General features: G+C 43.1%; 1 protein-coding gene across 1 annotated transcript; it reads right to left on the reverse strand.

Moving 5' to 3' along the window:
- Positions 1–1408: 1408 nt before the first annotated feature.
- Positions 1409–2864, reverse strand: LOC117140487 (palmitoyltransferase ZDHHC6). The gene has a single exon (XM_033303446.1). It carries the CDS (start codon positions 2844–2846, stop codon positions 1539–1541), a length of 1308 nt encoding a protein of 435 aa, XP_033159337.1. The 5' UTR covers positions 2847–2864; the 3' UTR covers positions 1409–1538.
- Positions 2865–14386: the final 11522 nt, after the last annotated feature.

Raw genomic sequence — 14386 nt, forward strand, 5'->3', positions numbered from 1 at the left:
CAAAAAAAAAAACAAGGAAACTAGCTGCGAAAGGCGCAGCACAGAGAAAGTTGCATTGTTTATGTTTATAGCTGTTGGCACATGCTTTATTTTTACGCAGATTTATTTATGGCTATTTTTACTGCATACTTTTCAGCTGCTGCTCGACTGGTAGCCTCAATGCCCCACAGACAGAGCTGGAACAAAAATGAAATCCTTTTTCTATTGATTTTCCAACTGGCCAGAAGCGATTATTTGTTTTGCATTTTCCACACCGTCACCCAAATGACCCAAAAAAAAAAGAACAGCACGAAGCTTAGATGGGGGTTGCCTCACTGGATCTAGATCGCCCTGGATGCCATTTCCCGATGGCTTCTCGAAACACAAATCCCGGACAGATGTCTAACCCTGTCCATTTCATGCTGCCCCACGTCCTAGCACTTGGTGCAAATATTTATTGAGTACTGTGCTGTTTTGCATTGAATTATCATACCGCCGCCTGTCATATGAAACCAGCAAAACACCATGCCCACCATTTCGAGCTTCAATTCCCAGCGCCTATTAACTCATGACAACGACAGCTGATTTCCCAGCGGCCTGTTTCCTACAACTTACACACAAATTCAAATTGCATTTATGATATCTAATTTTGAGCTAAACACGCAGTCGCAGCCTTGGACTTGGACAACATGGCGCACTCGGAATATGTATCCATTTCCCCCAGCGAGTCGGCTTTGTTTGTCGATCCTGTTACAAAACATGACCAAAAGCCAGGAGTGATGATGATTTCTGTATGTGATTATTCAAAGCCTTAACATGGGCGGCATTCATTGCCCCACGTTCGATTGGAGAAACCCCTTCGATCGGGCTGGTTTTGAAATTTAATAGACGCCACGCTAATGAATCAACGGAATTCATTCACTTTTTGTCTGGTTATTCATACACCATTACACCACGCCTTTGCAGATTCAGATGCGGATTCGGAGGGTTCAGGATATAGGATATAGGAGTTGTATTGATTTGCATGGCCATGTTTATAGTACAATGGCAAATCCGCGACTCAGCTAAACTTTTTCAGGTCGTGCATTTCAATTGATTCCCAATGCCGGCATTCAATGCCGTTCCTCCTGGTTGTTGGCTGTTGCTTTTTTATGTCCTGTGCGAAAAGCGTGTGTGTTCCTGTTTCCTGTCACGGATACCTAACTGAGGGGGCTTAAAAAAATGTGTAAAAAAAAACAATGGAGCTTTGCAAATTACTTGCCAGCAGATGCACACACATCCAACTGGTTAAGAGCAGCTGCTGCCGTCACTTTAAAGCCAATGTACCGTGAAATCGGGCCTGCAACTCAATTACGGGACATAGAATCGATTCCCGCCGATCTGGCGGCATTAACATGAACATTCTCATTTGGCTTGCTGCCGCAGCGATTTATTTATTTATGCATTATTGAAAAGCATTAAGCATTAAGAGATTAATGCGGTGGTTAACCAAAGCAATTTCATTGCGGCGAAAGCCAGGGATTTCTCTACAGAATTAAAGTCGCCCAGGGACATACACTTTACTTAACACGCAGGCGCTTTGTCTTCCTTCCATCCTTGCAGCAAAAATCCCTCAATAATTCCAGAATTTCCTGATCTGTGTCTACATGTTCTACAGCTGCAGAGTCCTGCTCTCCCACAGGTTCCCCACCAGCCAAATCATTTTCACTGTCATAATCTTCACATTCTTCGACGGCACAACAGCTGGGAAACCATCCCCTAATGGCACCCTTCCTCCTTCTCATCTGTACTTTTTCCTTCTCCGATATCATTCTTTCGCCATAAAGCCAGTACTCCTGGATGCGCGTCACATGTATGATATCATCGGGCTTCAGGGCGATACGAGGATCATCGGTGCAGGGGATCTGTAGAGATACCCAGAGTCCTTGGGAGAAGATGGGCACCCAGTGACCCGTGGCAGGGCGAATACATCTAAAGACCCGAGTGCGAGCCCTTTTATCCTTCTTCTGTTGCAATTGTTCACGGGTGAGGCTGTATTCATCACATCCTGGTAGGACTGGCCACGAAATGCCATCGCCAGGGGATAAGAAAACCTCACGAATATTTGCCTTCCAGCCCAGATTGTAGGGATAAACGAAAGCCTTTATCCTTTTTTGAGGATATGCATTGCGACGAAAAGCCGCCTTCTTCACAATCCAGTTCTCGATTTCAGTCTGGTTCTTCAATATCACCTTCAGTTGCATATACAACAACTTTATACTCGCCAATGTCGTTCCCATGATCACTCCAAGACTAAAAACACAAGCCATCAGATTTGTTTGGGTCAAGTGCACGGTGGCCATGTGACGCAATCCATGTCTGATCAACCATCGCTTTTGTATACCTCGTATTACGGCGCTGACAATTATGATGCCTCCTTGTATACTGCCCGACATGAAGAAGAGAAGGAAGTACACAAAACTATCCTGATTGGACCAACCGACACAGGTGTTGATCCAGGGACAATGATGGTCCATCTTCATCACACATCGATCACAACGCCGACAATGATGCGATCTGGGTGCCTTGTAGCCATTGCAGCGAGTGCAGAACTGCAAGAACTTCTTATCCTTCCTCACCTGGGGATGCCACTTCAATGGAACGAAGCCAGGACCAACCATCAAGGACCTGATGAAGTTGTACAAAGTGCCAAAGGTCTGAACCCAGATGAGAGCGTAGTTTAATACGGATTCCAAACTCCGGCCTGGAGCCCACCACATCGAGTTCATGTGAATGACCGTCCACGTGACAATCAGAGTCAGGGTTAATAGAGTGATTGGACCCCAGTGCATGAAGCGCCGCAGATCGTCCTTTAGTTCGTTGCTCATTTTTTAAAAAATTCCTGTCTTTTGCGATTATTCAGTAAATTCTCCAATTATCCAGTGAGTAAAAAATCCGGGCTTGCTGCGTCTGACAGTGTAAATCGTTTGAGTCTCGCATTTAGTGTAGTTAAACAGGCCCAGTTGGCCCAATCGAAATGCTTCTGGCCAAATGGAGGATTAATTAAAAGAGCCGGCCACATGTTGTTGGGCTCATATAATGCCCGCGGTGTTTGCGTGTAATTAAATAAAGCACAACTATTTAAAAGTTCGCGGCCATTCCAGGATAATTTATAAAACGTATTTAAGGCAACGGCAACAGGCTGGGACTGTCGTTCGAGTATAAATTTGCTCTTAAGCCGCAAATGAAAAATATTTTAATCATACAAAAAAGTGTAAATAAATTTAAAAACAATAAAAGCGCAAAATGCAGGCCATAAATAAAATGCAGCCTTAGTGAGCCGCAGTCGTCATCATGGCAGACACACAACCAGACTTTTCCACGTTTCCACTGCTGCTGCTGTAGCTGCTATTATTATTATTAAGAATTAATAGCAATATTTGCTGACGCCGTGTGGCTTAAAAAAAAAAAAGAAATATACAAACGGATATATGGAGGCGGCAACAAAGCAACGCACGAATTCAATTGAATTTAAAATGTGCCATAAATTTATTGCATTCAATATGCGAGTTGCCAAGTTTATGTGTGTGTGTGTGGGTGCGGACACAAAGAACGGTATTTTGGTATTATTTATGACGCTGCATATATAACAATAATATTTTGGTAGCGCCAAATTCTTTGCCAAACATTTACTAATGCCATTAATTGATGATAAATGTTTCGCCGCACGCAGACAAAATGTAATCGATGCTGGCCAATAGAACGCACTTCAAATGCACATAGAAATGAAAGGATTTAAGTTCTATTCAGAAATAGAGGATACTATTTTGAAATTGATTTCCCTTATTAGTAGAAAATATGCGTGTTTTTAATTTGCCACATTCCATAGGTTTTAAATGCAAGTAAAATCAAGAATAGGTGCTACTTTCTTAACTTTCAATTTTATAATATAGTATATATTTGCTTATGTTAAGGAAATTAATAACTTTTTGTAGTGTACGGATTCCTAAATCGAAATACGGAAATTCGGTTAGCTGGGTAAGAGGCCATAGTAATAATTTGGGACCCCCAACTGGTGTCCTGATTTTGTTTATGAAATAGTTAGGTGGGCAGTTCGGACCAATTACTCGCATGCAGTGGGCCGTCTACCATCGACTGAGTAATCACACTCTGCTTTCCCCAGCTGGATGAACACATGGCCGTTGGAACGTAATGAGTCTCCAAGCGGGAGTTTGCGGGTCTTGCAAGTCTCGTTAACTTGGCTAACAAGCGACGTCATTTACCACAATGCGCCACTCGGGCCTAACAAGCCAAGGTGACAATTGGCCAGGAACTGCGGCGCACAGGGGATCAAGATGTTGCAGCATCAATAAAGCTATCTCAATTGCAAAGCTTAAAATGTATCTATAATGTATCCTTAGCACCGCAAATATTACACCAGTTGTGCTTCTTGTTTAAGGGTTACAAAATGTGACATCAAATAATATTATATAGTAAAGATTAAAGTAAATTGTTGGCTCACTTCTTGCTGGCCAAGTTGCCAACGAGAAGAAACCACTAGCAATCGGAATTTAAAACACATATCCATGGTTGGCACATAGCTGTTGGCTACATATTCTCACTGCTCTCTACAAAAAGCAATCTATTTTGCTCCACAGATTAGATGGCAATAAAATTGATTGAAACATAATTGCAAATTGATACAATAGCCGTAGAAAATTGCCCGGAAATGCCAAGAGCCAAAGGCAATCTATAAATCTATAAACGTATCGAAAATTACTTCAAAGCGAGAATCGAGTAGAATCCTAACGCGTCGCCATCGCATTGAACATTATGTGCACTTAGGTGAACATTTGAGAGGAGATTATTAAACTGGTTCCAGCTGAATGTAAAAATCAACTTCAAGTGAAAGTGGTATCTAGGGAACAGTATAAATTCCAAGAGACACTAAACTGTCGCGGGAGTACTGTGAGTGGTAAATTTAAATATTTAAAAAATTGCCTACAAATACACATTCAATTTGTAATTAACCAAATAAAAATCTTCTATATACCACAAAGATTAATTATGCTTATAATTGACAGAGATTCATCTGTTTTGCTGCCATTGATTTTTTTCCAGTATACGCACATTCGAATCCAGTGCATCGAAAGTAGATACTTATCTGCGCAACCTTATGCACTGGCACAGCTTCAATTAAACAGTAAAGTGACTCCTGAGCCATTAGGTATCTTATAGTTCACCATATAATTTTTCGTCAATGCCAAGAGTTTATTACGGATTGCAGAAAAGAACTGCAACTCGCAGCGCGCAAAGTGCGCAGCAGCCGAGGGCGGCTTTTGTGCAGAGATGCTCAAGATGAAGATGCTCGGTCTGTTTCTGTATCCATGGAACTTTTTACGCAAACTTATTTACTTAATTTGAAAATTAAATTCCGGCATTAAAACGCATAAATGACACTTGAGCCCGACTCCGACTCGCTGGAGGTCTGTGGGCAATGGCAATGGCAAAGTGTGTGTGTGTGTGAATGCGAGTTTGTTTTTCTTATCAAAATGCCTGCGGCAGAGTGCTGGCAAATATCCTGCTCGCATACGCCAGAGAGTCTATATCCCTTAAGACAAACAACGCGTACAAAACGAGTGGGGTTTTGCGGGGGGGCTGGAGAGGGGCGGAAAGAGGAGGATCTGCTGAAACCGAGGCTCTGAGCCTGGCCAAGTGCACGCTTAAAAGTCAAAAGTGCAGAAAAATGCATGGCATACAAACGGGGGCAGGATGCAAAGGATGGGAAAACGCAGAAGACGCTGCCAAGACAAACAAGCCAGTGAGGAAGGCATATAAATTGCGTTACTTGTGCGGGTGGCTTGGAAAATAGGGGGGCAAGTCGGTAAGGGGAAAACGCCGGCGGGGGGTAAACGTTTTTGGTGTTTGACATACGACGTGCATTAGCAGCAAAGTCAAGGATTAGCGCCACTTGTCTTAAGAGCCCGGCCCAAACCAACACCGCATGAAATTTAAATACAATCCAGCCATTAAAGTGACTGCGAATCAATTTGGGCCACACATACACATATGTGTATGGATTTGCGATACATAGTGTCCCAATGGGAAGCGCGCGCTTAATGCGGCCAATTCAATTTGGCCAGCACACGGGAGTCCCATAAAAGCCAGGCCCGCGCATTGGACACAATTTGGGCATTTTAAGCATTTGCCTTTAATGCGAATGAACTTTTCAACTACCCATTTCGGCCCACAGCAGGCCAAATAGATATAGCTCACCAGCAAACAAAAAAAAAAAATATGAAAAAAAGGGACAGAAAAAATGAAGGAAAAGCGGAAAGAGCGGAAAGACGTCAAGGAAATGCCAAAGCTATCGCAAACGCGTTTCGCAATTTTTGAAGGATGTGTTAAGTCAAAAAATATGCAAATTCCACGCTCTCTCACACACACACACACAGACAGCCGTGTTCGGCCGGGCAGAGTTAATACGGCCCAAAGGCAGCAGCAGGATCTAACAGGCCCCTCCGAAAAATTCACATACACATATATACACACAGGATATAGACAGGAGCTACATGTAGATATAGATGATGGGCTGGCTGTGCGGGCGCCGTACGTGTAATGCATACGAAAGTAGTGAAAATATCATCAATGGCAAAATATGAATATCTAAAAGGGATAACGAAAAATGGAGTCAAAACAAACTAAAAAAGGAAAAGGAACGATTCGGAGATGGAAGTGAGACGAGCGCCAAGAACAGAAGGTTTTTGGCCTGGGAAAAAGTGCAAATGTCAGTTTCGAGGTGCCACGAACCCAGCGAAGCGGGCGAACCCCATCTCGGTTCAACTCGGTTCATGACATCTGACTGAAAACTAGACAATTTCCCGGTTCCCAGGCTGTTGTGCCGACATGTCCTGGTAATCAGTTTCGCCCGTAATTGCATCAGGCCTAAATCGTGCCAGCCAGTATCACGAAACTCTTTGCGAACGGTATTCAGCTAGATATTATCTTATTAATGGCGTATTCATGGGCCACAACTTTATTTTTGGGACGCTATCGCGTAGTGGAAAGGAGCTCTTAAAAACCGCTCAGATGGAGTCAACGATATCGGGCTTAGTCTCAGATTCGCAGATCCTCTTCCACAGCCGGCATAAATTTGGCGAGAGTCTGTTGTAAATTACATTTAAGGCAAGCAGCAGCTCGCACATAAATCTTTAGAAGCCAGACCAGAGCCAGTGCGGAAATAATGCAAATAAAAGTAAAACACTGATGTGAGCATATCGAACAGCGGACTTAAAGATACTCGGTACATGCAGCTTTAAAATGTAATTAGCTTTCGGTGCTTTGCAACTTGGAGATACTTAGGTATATCGAGAATTTTCAAATTATATTCCCATATTATTTTCTTATTCTTATCAAAGATATTCATTAATCTAGTTTAAAAAGTTGTAGTATTTTGTCCGTAGAATTTTTACGAGGAATATAAACATTTTAGACTTTTATACCTTTATTTGAACTGTATTTATCATTTATTTTTTACGGCAAGTAATTTGTGTCAGAGAACTGCAAGGGTGCCAATTTTTGCCACTCGACTCACTCTCAACAATAAAAAAGAAAATGACCTGTGGCGGTTGTTTTTTTTTTTGGTCGCACCACAAAACACCAGGGTGTAAAACACTCGGATATTTTTTATGGCCGCATGTAGAGTGTCAAAACACACTCGGGTGCCTAGACACCCAGTGTTTAGCGGGTGCACTTAGAGTGCCAGTGGCTTGCTGCAGTTCTCTGGTCTGTGTCACGCCGACGGTGACAGTGTCCTCTTTACGCTCTCCTCTGTGCCTGTGTGCGTTGCCATCCGTCGTTTCGTCCGAGGAGCAACTTGAATTACGTACGCCGCAAGTGAAGTAATGAGCACACAGCTGCAACTTGAGGGCGCTGGGCAAAGCGAAAAAAAAATACAGACGGAAATGGGATGGCGCAGCGGAAACGGAAATAAATATTAAAGCTGCAAGAGGCGACAACGGACAGCCACAATAAATACAATATAAATATGCGATATTTTCAAAAGTCCAACTAATAAATAAGCGCTGCCAAGAGCTCGCCCATAAAGAATGAGCCAACTCCTCGTATTTTCCTGTGGCCAAGCCAATTGGATCGCGAGTGCTTGGACATCGCCTGATAAACGATGCTAAGCAAATAATATAAATGCCAGGCAATTTATGTGGTGTAAAAATTTGTATTTACCCGCAAGTCCATATCGCCAAAGTACGGCGATATAAAGCGCGAACTCAAGATGTTTTATTGAGTTATGACTGCAACTTAAATAAACACACTGAACGGGTATCATTTACTATGAAATGGCAAGTCCACTTCCATTAAAACCTCTCTGCCATTATGTCCAATACTTCTTAATTAAGATATAATGCAATAAAGGTAATAATTAATTAATCTGGGAACTACATACTGCTGTAAGATTTTCTTTACATGATCTTAAGCAAAGCAATTTGAACATGTATATGTTGTTGACTTGTTCATCAATTGTAACATGCTCTCTAAGAAAGCTCATACATTTGTGGAACCCTACGCCCCTAGTCCTTCTAATATGCCAAAGTCTAATGTAATAGTAACAGCACACAAATGGCAAAAATTCACAGCAAAATTTGCCATAAGTTTCCCAGCTCATTTTATGGCTATGTTTCATTTTGCCCCGCTGCTCTCCCCGGTATGTTTATGGTCTGAATTATTGAAATTAACTGGCAACTGGCAACACGTTGTTGCCGTGGGGGAAAAGTGAATGAGGAGGACCTACGAAACGGATAACTAGGGGAAGCAAGGATGAAGTTCATCTCATTTCATGCGGGACAGGTGCACCAGGTGCGTTTCATTTGCCATGCAAAGCTAAATGAATTGCAAGTCAAAGTAGTTAAAAGCGGCCAGACGAGCGGCTGGATGAGTTGAGCAGATGAGCAGATGGATAGACATGCTGGCTAGCAGCAGACAACAAAGGCGAAATGCAAACTCATTTAAATTGCTCGAGGACAGGCAAATCAAATTGTCAGACAGGCGAAGGACATGCAAAAACTTAGACTCCGCCACATGCTTAAGTAACTGGCGATGCACAACAACAGCAGCATCCATGCCGGCAGCAAAAGCAACAACTAGTTGTACCAGCAACAGCAACAGCAAGTGCTGCACCCACACTCATAGCAATACCAATGCATCGGCGTGTTGGCCAAATGGGGCATGCCGCACCAAGACACTCTCGCATGCAAGTTGCCAGCGGCGACGACATTGCAGCTTTGGCCAACGAAGCGACACCAATCTGGCCGAGAGTAAAGAGGATACCCTATTTCCAGAACCCAATCCCATCAACATCCGCATCCCACCACCACTGGCAACAACATCACCATCAGCAGCACCCTCGCCATCCCATCAACATCATCATCATCATCCTCGCCAGGAACCTCGGCATTGTCGTCATCTTTTCAGAGTGCTTAAGGGCTGCATAAAAGCATTTATTATTAGATTTGATTCAATTTTCTATTCACTTACGTTATGAAAATGTGGCTCGCCGTGTTTTTCCCACTAAAGCTTTCAGCCGCTTTTCCCGCTTTTGTTGCCCGCTGCACTTAATTCACAGCGGTAAATAAAAAATCAATGTTTTGCTTTTACTCGAACTCGAACTAGAACCGAACGATATGAAACGATACGAAATGGGAGCAATCGCGTAATTTCATTTGCATAAAAGTCAATTGGATTTCGTGCCATGGAACAATTTCAATAATTGCAAACGCCTGCCATACATTTCCAGCTCCTCTAAGCCACTGTAGGCCAGTGTATTCTATTCCAGGACCTGGTTTTTGTTGGTCCTGGTCGTGGTTCCTAGGTCCTAGGACTCCATGTTGTCGCCATTGTGTCGCCCGACCACCAAAAAAAGCCGCCCACTTTCAGGGCAAACTGAAGTTTCTGTTCTGTTGGCCAGGACATAGACACACAGACACATGGAGACCAAAAGCCAAAGGCGACATCCATAAACTGTAATCAAAAGCTATTATCTCTGCTGGGCCTCCCTGAACCTCCAGCTACGGCGACCACCCACCATTCCGGTCTAGTTTTTGGCAACATTTTTCTAAACCATAAATTTCGAAAGCAAATTCAATGGAATTTGCTTGCCAAAAATCGGAGGCTTCCGCTATTTTCAGCTTTCTATATGGCGATAACGGGTTGTTCAAAATTTAAAGAATTGGCCAGAAATTTAGACCGACAACCGGGGGGAATAATGCATACTGAATAGTTTATTTTTCGCCTAAATAAATTATGAAAAACTGAAATGCTGCTCGACATAAGCTGATTGCCGCCTGTCTATATTTATTTATTTAATTATTCCTTTTTTTTGATACTTGCCTTCCTTTCCCGTTTGTCAAATCCCTCGAGCGAAATTGTAAATTAATTTTTCGCGCAACAATTTCGATTTTAATAACTAGAAACATTGTCACTTAGTTTGCATATTTAATTACACGTTTTTTGCAATGCTTTTTCTATTTGGGGGCTTTGTGTAGTTTTTTTCTACATTGTGCGCACTTTTTTTTATACCAGCATATCAAAGCAATTATAAATGTGACTTAAAGCATTAAAGCCTTGAAGCGAGGTCAAAGAATCACATCGACCAGAAAGTAATTTCAATTCGGAGCGCACATAATTAAGTTTAACTAATGCCAATGGATGCAGCGATAAATTGTCATGGACCAGGCCTAAATAATTCATTACGCATTCCCAACGAGCAACAAGATGACAAAAGCAGGATTCTACATACTGCGAGTACAGGCAGGACCTTTGAGATGTTAAGAAATATTACTTAGATTTTTGGGGTCGGCCGTGTGTGCATATATTAAGACATAAATATCAAGTGCAGAGCCAAAAAGCATATTGTAATGCGACTGCACAGGAATGGCAGTCCATGTTGCATATGACGAGTTGGGAAAGATGGCAAAGGACGTGCACATTTGCCAAAAATTACAGTTATTACTGCAGACAGTCGTCCTTGCTGGCCACACCGCACTCCTCCCCCTATTTGAGCCACCCAATTTGGGACCCACAAAACGCGATTGCGGCTGCATTGGGAAATTTAATTCAATTGCCGGTTGGCAGGCACATAAATCCTGCACTTTATTGCATCCGCAGTACGCAATGCATAGCCACAAGGCGATGGCGGCACTTTTGCCACGACGCCCCTTTTAATGAGCTAACGAAAATTTGCTTTATTAGATGTTGTATGTGGTGGAATCAGGAGCGCGCTACCCTTAGAAATGGGCCATCAATTTTTATTTATACTTCGCTGCCGTTTCCTTTCAGCGAGCAACGCGCAAGCAATAACAGTAAACAGTTAGTGAGAGCGACCGGAAGTGGAGCACTTAGCGACATCCGGCGGCCTCGAATGGCCACTTCCTACTCTCGATATTTGCGTGCAACTTTTGAGTTAATTCGCCTGTATTTGCCTTGTGATTTCCTTATTTCAATTGGCCTACCTACTGGCAAGCCGCTGCGTGGCTTTAAGTCCCCAGCTGGCAGCTGAAAAAGGCTTAAACTGAGGCGCTTAGCCTAAGCCCCCCGGCCAAGCTGAAGTCCAAAACGAAGCGAAATATCATATCGCACACAATGCAGCCTCGCAATTAGACTTAAATGCATGCAGCCGTGCAAGGAGCAGCGCCCGTATCCTGGATTCAGGAACCCGGTTCCTGAGTCCTGGTCCTGCGAACCCGCCACTGCTCCTCCTCCTCCCTGTTAGACAAACAATTCCGGGCCCGAGACCAAAAAAATATATGAGAAATGCGCCAACTGAACGTCGCGGCGGGGTAATTGAAAAGGAAAATGAAAAACATGCCGCGAGCCAAAAATGAAAAGGTGGAAAGCTGGAGTTCGGGCAACGAAGTTGGTTATACCCTTCAGCTAAGAATAACCAACACAATGATGCACTGTGCCAGGACCTCCGTGAAAAATATAATTCTTTAAATAGCTCCCACCCACTTTTAAGATACATCTCTGGAGTCCTGGCATCCCGACCTTTTCGGGGACTCATCAAATCCCGAGCTTCTCAGTTAATAAAAGGTAATAACGACAAAGTTACCTCCTGTTTGTTTGTTTTTTGCCTTTCAGCCGTCTCTTCCGCTTGTTTCCCGAATCCGGCCAGCCACTTGCTCCTTGTATCTTGAGCCCAAATGCAGGTCATTTGGCAATTAGGTCGCCGTACTGCCTGCCGGCGCTTCCTTCTACCTCCCATCTTCCACTTTTCCCACCCGCAAAATTAAAAAAAAATTCTTAACTGAAACCAACAAAAAACAGTACCCACTGTCATTTGATTTATGCATTAAATTCACAACCGCCCGCGATTGCTAATTAAATTCTACTCAAATAATCAAACAGACAATCTGCAGACGTCGCAACTTCCCGGCCACTTGGAATTCGAGGACCTCCTTGCCACCAGCAGCCACAACAAGAACCACGGAATGCGACTGCAACAGCAGCGGCGGCATCTGCAGCCTTTCTATTTACCAGTTTTATCTGGCAAAAGGCTGTCAGCCTTCGGAACACTTAAAAAAATTTCATAAAATAAAAGTGTTTTATATACTTTTTTCACATTTATATTTCTGTAGAAAATTGGCTTTATTGAAATATTGTCTTATAAATCCCTGCCATTTAAGCAATATGACTATCACTTGACGAAGCTTCTACAAATAACGTTCGAACTTGAAGGACAACCTTATATTAAATTACAGGAAGCATTTGAAATTAAAGCTTTTAGTCGTAATAAGAAATTCGCAGAAATGGCACCCACACACAAAGTCCCATAATATTTTCTTAGGTCAAGGCCGAAATTGTAATTATTTTTTCAAGTGCATGGAGTCCTATGGCTTCCAGTTTTTCACACTGCTCAAGTGGCCAGCGGAGAGCGGCATCCTCGAGCATAATGAACACTTGACTCCTTTGGCTTTTGCCCGTCCTGCGGATGACAATGCCCAGTGCAAACATTTCACCGCAGGCTAAGACAAAGGGCTGACAAAATGAAGCGAGTGGTTCGCGAGTCCTTGGGTGCTTGAGGTTTCAAGTGGTCTTCTGAGGCACAAAAATGGATAGAGCCGACCAAGGCGGCATAGCTATAAAGTTCCGATGCTCTCCAATTGACCCAAATAAGGAATGCAGCGTGGATGTGAATTCTTTATGCCTTCTTGGCAGCAGTCGCAAATATGCGAGCGATGCTGAACTGATACTTACCTGGGTTTGCAGCTATCTTTGGGCCATCAACATAAGTTAATACAACTAAAAGCCCCTGGAGGGTTGTGCACGTTCCGTCGGCATTCATTTGCCTATGTAAATTGTGGGTCCCGCATAAATTACAAAATTAGTCGGAATATTTCGTGTCGTCATCTCTGTAGCCAGTGTCTAGCGTAAAAACTATTTCAATTTAAATTCTTATCGTATCTGGGCAAACTAGGCAAATGAGTCGGAGGAAATCGGGCCCAATGGCAATCTTTAAGAGTCCTTGTTCCACCTTGTTCTCGATGTCCTTGTTGCCAATGCTGCTGGGGCCATAAGCCGCTTAGCTTTCACTATTGCCAGGCCTAACTTTTAACGTTTCGACGCCTTAAAGATTGCCTTCGGGTTCCACTTTTCAGCCATTGGCCCACCCTACACAACTTAGTCTCTTGGTATCACATATCTTACTTAACGTGCCTGCGAGACTTTTTTCATTAGGATAAGTCTATTTTATGCCAAAACATCCGCCCCACAGAGCACACACACACACACACAAACCTTTACACATGCCACATGGCGCACATGGAAGTTCCGGATTCGTTCTGAATCCTGGCTGCTGGATGCTGGATCCATGAGTCGGAAGGCTCGCCCTTTGCCAAAATGTTTATTTGGTACCTCGTGTTATTTATTTTATGGCACCTTTTGCCATACTTTATTTTTCTGCTATTTGGCTGCTTTTCGGCTACAGCTGTGACGCCTGCTCCTCGATGGCTGCTCATCGATATAACAATATCCTTTTGATGTAATTTCCGCTTATGGCTTATTTTCACAATGGCAGGTGTAAAGGTAATCGTTGATTGTAAGTGCCTGCCAAGCCAGCCGACAGGATTTTATAAGCTAGATGTGTTTGCCCGCGTGTATGTGTGATGTGTGTGTGTGAGTGTGTGGTGTGGGATGATTGTGTGTTTATTTGGCTTTTATGTCAATTCTCAATTATATTTCAATCATTTTTATTACATCTCCTAATGCCCAAAGAAGATTACTTGCCATCATAAATAAGTTATAAATTTAATTGGAAAAGCCATCTCTCTGTGTGCGTGTGCGTTCGCCATTTTGTATGGGATCTATTCGTCATTGTGTGAGTGTGCGGAAAAATCTGTGTTCATGCCGGTCCGTATCT

The sequence above is a fragment of the Drosophila mauritiana genome, chromosome 3L (genome assembly GCF_004382145.1).
Source record: "Drosophila mauritiana strain mau12 chromosome 3L, ASM438214v1, whole genome shotgun sequence".
NCBI lineage: Eukaryota > Metazoa > Arthropoda > Insecta > Diptera > Drosophilidae > Drosophila > Drosophila mauritiana.

Excerpts from the sequence above, each read along its gene's own strand:
- LOC117140487 (XM_033303446.1), bottom strand. The coding sequence starts at position 2,846 with ATGAGCAACGAACTAAAGGACGATCTGCGGCGCTTCATGCACTGGGGT.